The sequence below is a fragment of the Musca autumnalis genome, unplaced genomic scaffold (genome assembly GCF_047663935.1).
Source record: "Musca autumnalis isolate F117 unplaced genomic scaffold, ASM4766393v1 scaffold_5, whole genome shotgun sequence".
NCBI classification, from domain to species: Eukaryota; Metazoa; Arthropoda; class Insecta; order Diptera; family Muscidae; genus Musca; species Musca autumnalis.
The window spans coordinates 183,635,711-183,643,123 of record NW_027412088.1 but is presented as its reverse complement, the minus strand read 5'-3'; the positions used below and the strand labels follow the sequence as shown (position 1 = coordinate 183,643,123).

At 37.6% G+C, this 7,413-nt stretch overlaps 1 protein-coding gene across 1 annotated transcript; it reads left to right on the top strand.

The window, feature by feature from the left end:
- The first annotated feature begins 522 nt into the window (after nt 1-522).
- On the top strand, nt 523-1,243 carry LOC141387319 (uncharacterized). Its single transcript, XM_073956858.1, has 3 exons — nt 523-587; nt 668-1,006; nt 1,075-1,243. The coding sequence occupies exons 1-3, from the start codon at nt 528-530 to the stop codon at nt 1,228-1,230; spliced, it is 555 nt and encodes a 184-aa protein (XP_073812959.1). The 5' UTR covers nt 523-527; the 3' UTR covers nt 1,231-1,243.
- The last annotated feature ends 6,170 nt before the right edge of the window (nt 1,244-7,413 follow it).

Here is a 7,413-nt window from a genome sequence, read left to right as displayed (position 1 = left end):
GATATCACAAAATGTTAATATGTATATGACCTGGAAATAATAAGTCCCATTTATAAAATAAATTACAACTATTCTCAAACCTAAGGTTCTCAAACCTGGTTCTATTCTTAATTTTATTCACTCCAAATCCAATCTGTACAAATAAAGAGAAATTAGTACTGTAAGAGTATATAACTTGCGTAGGAATACATATAGTCGAAAAGGCTTTAGGAGGAGTGTTACCTCCTGAAACATACAAAAATACCATAGTAGCTCCAAAACATCCCTGAATGGGTAGAGAACGCCTTCATATCTCCTATATTTATTTGTACGCTAAAATATTAAAAAAGCATTCCATTATAATTTATCTATGTCGGGGTAGCAAAGCGCACCGGGTTCAGCTAGTGTCATATAAATAATTACAGCAATAATTATCAGCAATTAGATATGAATCAAAAAATCATTAACAATAATTTTTCCGGACAGACAATTTTCTTTACTAATTTTTGTGTTTGAAATGCCATTTAATTGAAAATATTCAAGTGGAAATGTTGTGGTTAAAAATAATTTTTATTTTTTTACTTATCCAACAGCTGCATGAAATTCAGGTATATTTTAAAGGATTCTACACGTATTCTCTGCTAATCCTCAATTCTATCTAAAAAATATTTTATTTTCCTTTCGCCAGGGCAAGAAAATTTCATATTCCCTTAGAATTCACAATGTAACCTGTGAAGTGTGTAATAATTGGGTGATACGTTACCACTGTGATTTACAAAATGTGACCAACAATGCGTATGCCTTTAATTTCTTAATTGCTCTGAATCGTCAATTGCCATCGAATACCGACGCAAATATCCTTGCTGATGTTAGACCGGCCGGTGGTCGTAAGGTTGTAAAATTCTTAAATATTAAAATGAACGTTTGTAATGCCTTGGGTAATATGAAAACGAATCCATTGGTAATGATATTTCAGGAGAAAATGATACAACACAGCAATCTACCAGCGGAGTGCCCAATTAAGGCGGTAATTTGACTGAATGTGTATTGTTGTTCTATTGAGGAAAAATTATTTATGTTCTATTTTCATTTTAGAATACTCTTTATAACATTTCCGATGTGATAGTAAGCCAAGATCTTATTCCTGGATATGCACCCAGCATGGATTTTAATGTAACCATTGCCTTTTATCAAGAAATAACTTATCTGGGAAAGGTATTTGTTCAGGGTTCTACTGAACGTTTAAATTGAGAAAATAGTAATAATAAATAATAATAACAGCAACAATGGAAATCTTGTTAAGAATATTTCTCACTACTTAAAAAATCCACGCTAGGAAGCCTGTAGGTCCATGGACAAAATTACTTAAAAAATCCACATTTGGAAGCCTGTAGATCCATAGAAAAAAATACGTTAAAAATCCACACTTGGAAGCCTGTAGATCCATGGAAAAATTACTTAAAAATCCACGCTTGGAGAACTGTAGACTCATGGCCCATGGAAAAGATTACTTAAAAAATCCATGCTTGTAGGCCTGTAGGTCCAGGGAAAAATTAATTAAAAAATCCACGCTTGGAGGACTATAGGTCCAGGGAAATAATTACTTAAAATTCCATGCTTGGAGGCCTGCAGTTCCATGGAAATAATTACTTAAAAAATTCACGCTTGGAGGACTGTAGGTCCATGGAAAAAATTACTCCAAGCGTGGATTTTTTTTAATAATTTTTCCCTGGACCTACAGTCCTCCAAGCGTGGATTTTTTAAGTAATTTTTCCCTGGACCTACAGGCCTACAAGCATGGATTTTTTAAGTAATCTTTTCCATGGGCCATGAGTCTACAGTTCTCCAAGCGTGGATTTTTTAGGTAATCTTTTCCCTGGACTCCAAGCCTCCAAGCGTGGATTTTTTAAGTAATTATTTCCCTGGACCTACAGTCCTCCAAGCGTGGATTCCCGGAACTACAGGCCTCCAAGCATGGATTTTTAAGTAATTTTTTCCCTTAACCTACAGTCCTCCAAGCGTGGATTCCCGGAACTACAGGCCTCCAAGCATGGATTTTTAAGTAATTTTTTCCCTTAACCTACAGGCCTCCAAGCGTGGATTTTTTAAGTAATCTTTTCGCTGGACCTACAGGCCTCCAAGCGTGGATTTTTTAGGTAATTTTTTCCATGGGCCACGAGTCTACAGTTCTCCAAGCGTGGATTTTTTAGGTAATCTTTTCCCTGGACCTACAGTCCTCCAAGCGTGGATTTTTTAGGTAATCTTTTCCCTGGACCTACAGTCCTCCAAGCGTGGATTTTTTAGGTAATTTTTTTCATGGGCCATGAGTCTACAGTTCTCCAAGCGTGGATATTTTAAGTAATTTTTTTCATGGGCCATTAGCCTACAGCTCTCCAAGTGTATATTTTCTAACCTCCTGTTTATGTGTCTCGAAACGAAAATGTGTGCGCATGAAACACACCCAAACTTTAGTTTTGGAAATATTATTTCCTTTTCTTTTGCTTCAAAACTAAAAACAAATTTGAAAAACACACTCAAATTTGGTAGTTTTTTTACGCATTCATTTTCTTATCGACATACATAAACTGGCCCTAAGTCATTTTTTTCATGAAAATACAGTCCTCCAAGCGTGAATTTTTTAAGTAATTTTTTCCATGGACCTACAGTCCTCCAAGCGTAGATTTTTTAATTAATTTTGTTCCATGGACATACAATCCACAAGCGCGGTGTTTTTAAGTAATTTTTTCCCTGTACCTACAGTCCTCCAAGCTTGGATTTTTAAGAAACTTTTTCCATAGACATACTGTCCTCGAAGCGTGGATTTTTAAGTATAATTTTCCATGGACCTACAGTTCTCCAAGCGTAGATTTTTAAGTATAATTTTCCATGGACCTACAGTTCTCCAATCGTGGATTTTTAAGTATAATTTTCAATATACCTACAGTCCTTCAAGCGTGGATTTTTAAGTATTATTTTCCATGGACCTACAGTCCTCCAAGCGTGGATTTTTAAGTATAACTTTCCATCGACCTACTTAAAAAATCCACGCTTGGAGGCCTGTAGGTACAGAAACAAAATTATTTAAAAACTCCACACTTGGAGGCCTGTAGGCCCAGGAAAAAATACTTAAAAAATCCACGCTTGGTGGCCTGTAGGTCCAGGGAAAACAATTACTTAAAAAATCAACGCGTGATGGACTGTAGGTCGTTAAAAAAATACTTAAAATATACATGCTTGGAGGATTGTATGTCCAGGGAAAAAATCCACGCGTGGAGTCCTGTAGGTCCAGGGAAGAAATAACTTAAAAAATCCACGTTTGGAGGCCTGTAGGTCCAGGGAAAAAAACTTAAAAATCCACGCTTGGTGGCCTGCAGGTCCAGGGAAAAAAATACTTAAAAAATCCACTGTAGGTCGTTGGAAACAAATACTTAAAAAATTCACGCTTGGAGGACTGTAGGTCCAGGGAAAATTACTTAAAAAATCCACTCTTGGAGGATTGTATGTCCAGGGAAAAAACTATTTAAAAGATCCACGATTGGAGGCCTGTAGGTCGATGAAAAAAATTTACTTAAAAATCCACGCTTGGAGGCCTGTAGGTCGATGAAAAAAATTACTTAAAAATCCACGCTTGGAGGCCCTTAAATTCAGGGAAAAAACTTTAAAAATCCACGCGTGGAGTTTGTAGGTCCAGGGAAGAAATAAATTAAAAAATTTAGGCTTGGAGGCCTGTAGGTCCGGGGAAAAATGACCTAAAAAATTCACGCTTGGAGGCCTGTAGGTCCAGGGAAAAATTACTTAAAACTTCCACGCTTGGATGACTGAAGGTCCATGTGAAAAATTACTTGAAAAATCCACGCTTGGAGGACAGTAGGTCCATGGAAAAATTACTTAAAAAATCCACGCTTGGAGGACTGTAGGTCCATGGAAAAATTACCTAAAAAAATCCACGCTTGGAGGACTGTAGGTCAAGGGAAAAATTATTAAAAATCTACGCTTGGAGGACTGTAGGTCAATGGAAAAATTACTTAAAAAATCCACGCTTGGAGGACTGTAGGTCAATGGAAAAATTACTTAAAAAATCCACGCTTGGACCAGTATGCCAGGAAGCATGGACTTGAAATGGGAAAAATTACTTGAAAAATCCACGCTTGGAGGACTGTAGGTCCTTGGAAAAATTACTTAAAAAATCCACGCTTGGAGGACTGTAGGTCCATGGAAAAATTACTTAAAAAATTCACGCTTGGAAGACTGTAGGTTCATGGAAAATTTACTTAAAAAATCCACGCTTGGAGGACTGTTGGTCGCTGGAAAAAATTACTTAAAAAATCCACGCTTGGAGGACTGTAGGTCGTTGGAAAAAATTACTAAAAAAATCCACGCTTGGAGGACTGTAGGTCCATGGAAAAATTACTTAAAAAATCCACGCTTGGGAGACTGTAGGTCCATGGAAAAATTACTTAAAAAATCCACGCTTGGAGGACTGTACGTCCATGGAAAAATTACTTAAAAAATACACGCTTGGAGGACTGTAGGTCAATGGAAAAAATACTTAAAAAATCCACGCTTGGAGGACTGTAGGTCCATGGAAAAATTACCTAAAAAATCCACGCTTGGAGGACTGTAGGTCAATGGAAAAATTACTTAAAAAATCCACGCTTGGAGGACTGTAGGTCCATGGAAAAATTACTTAGAACATCCACGCTTGGAGGACTGTAGGTCCATGGAAAAATTACCTAAAAAATCCACGCTTGGAGGACTGTAGGTCAATGGAAAAATTACTTAAAAAATCCACGCTTGGAGGACTGTAGGTCAATGGAAAAATTACTTAAAAAATCCACGCTTGGATGACTGTAGGTCAATGGAAAAATTACTTAAAAAATCCACGCTTGGAGGACTGTAGGTCCATGGAAAAATTACTTAAAACATCCACGCTTGGAGGACTGAAGTTCCATGGGAAAAATTACTTGAAAAATCCACGCTTGGAGGACTGTAGGTCAATGGAAAAATTACTTAAAAAATCCACGCTTGGATGACTGTAGGTCAATGGAAAAATTACTTAAAAAATCCACGCTTGGAGGACTGTATTTCCATGGAAAAATTACTTAAAACATCCACGCTTGGAGGACTGAAGTTCCATGGGAAAAATTACTTGAAAAATCCACGCTTGGATGACTGTAGGTCAATGGAAAAATTACTTAAAAAATCCACGCTTGGAGGACTGTATTTCCATGGAAAAATTACTTAAAACATCCACGCTTGGAGGACTGAAGTTCCATGGGAAAAATTACTTGAAAAATCCACGCTGTAGGTCCATGGAAAAATTACTTGAAAAATCCACGCTGTAGGTCCATGGAAAAATTACTTGAAAAATCCACGCTGTAGGTCCATGGAAAAATTACTTGAAAAATCCACGCTGTAGGTCCATGGAAAAATTACTTGAAAAATCCACGCTGTAGGTCCATGGAAAAATTACTTGAAAAATCCACGCTGTAGGTCCATGGAAAAATTACTTAAAAAATCCACGCTTGGAGGACTGTAGGTCAATGGGAAAATTACTTAAAAAATCAATGCTTGGAGGACTGTAGGCCCATGGAAAAATTACTTAAAACATCCACGCTTGGAGGACTGAAGGTCCATGGGAAAAATTACTTGAAAAATCCACGCTTGGAGGACTGTAGGTCCATGGAAAAATTACTTAAAAAATTCACGCTTGGAAGACTGTAGGTTCATGGAAAATTTACTTAAAAAATCCACGCTTGGAGGACTGTTGGTCGCTGGAAAAAATTACTTAAAAAATCCACGCTTGGAGGACTGTAGGTCGTTGGAAAAATTACTAAAAAAATCCAAGCTTGGAGGACTGTAGGTCCATGGAAAAATTACTTAAAAAATCCACGCTTGGAGGACTGTAGGTCAATGGAAAAATTACTTAAAAAATCCACGCTTGGATGACTGTAGGTCAATGGAAAAATTACTTAAAAATCCACGCTTGGAGGACTGTATTTCCATGGAAAAATTACTTAAAACATCCACGCTTGGAGGACTGAAGTTCCATGGGAAAAATGACTTGAAAAATCCACGCTTGGAGGACTGTAGGTCCATGGAAAAATTACTTAAAAAATCCACGCTTGGAGGACTGTAGGTCAATGGGAAAATTACTTAAAAAATCCATGCTTGGAGGACTGTAGGCCCATGGAAAAATTACTTAAAACATCCACGCTTGGAGGACTGAAGGTCCATGGGAAAAATTACTTGAAAAATCCACGCTTGGAGGACTGTAGGTCCATGGGAAAAATTACTTGAAAAATCCACGCTTGGAGGACTGTAGGTCAATGGGAAAATTACTTAAAAAATCCATGCTTGGAGGACTGTAGGCCCATGGAAAAATTACTTAAAACATCCACGCTTGGAGGACTGAAGGTCCATGGGAAAAATTACTTGAAAAATCCACGCTTGGAGGACTGTAGGTCCATGGAAAAATTACTTAAAAAATCCACGCTTGGAGGACTGTAGGTCAATGGGAAAATTACTTAAAAAATCCATGCTTGGAGGACTGTAGGCCCATGGAAAAATTACTTAAAACATCCACGCTTGGAGGACTGAAGGTCCATGGGAAAAATTACTTGAAAAATCCACGCTTGGAGGACTGTAGGTCCATGGAAAAATTACTTAAAAAATCCACGCTTGGAGGACTGTAGGTCCATGGAAAAATTACTTAAAAAATTCACGCTTGGAAGACTGTAGGTCCATGGAAAAATTACTTAAAAAATCCACGCTTGGAGGACTGTAGGACCATGGAAAAATTACTTAAAAAATACACGCTTGGAGGACTGTAGGTCCATGGAAAAATTACTTAAAAAATCCACGCTTGGAGGACTGTAGGTCCATGAAAAAATTACTTAAAAAGTCCACGCTTGGAGGACTGTAGTTCCATTGAAAAATTACTTAAAAAATCCACGCTTGGAGGACTGTAGGTCCATGGAAAAATTACTTAAAACATCCACGCTTGGAGGACTGAAGGTCCATGGCAAAAATTACTTGAAAAATCCACGCTTGGAGGACTGTAGGTCCATGGGAAAAATTACTTGAAAAATCCACGCTTGGAGGACTGTAGGTCCATGGAAAAATTACTTAAAAATTCCACGCTTGGAGGACTGTAGGTCCATGGAAAAATTACTTAAAAAATCCAAGCTTGGAGGACTGTAGGTCCATGGAAAATTTACTTAAAAATCCACGCTTGGAGGACTGTAGGTCCATGGAAGAATTAGTTAAAAAATCCACGCTTGGAGGACTGTAGGTCGTTGGAAAAAATTACTTAAAAAATCCACGCTTGGAGGACTGTAGGTCCATGGATAAATTACTTAAAAAATCCACGCTTGGAGGACTGTAGGTCCATGGAAAAATTACTTAAAAAATCCAAGCTTGGAGGACTGTAGG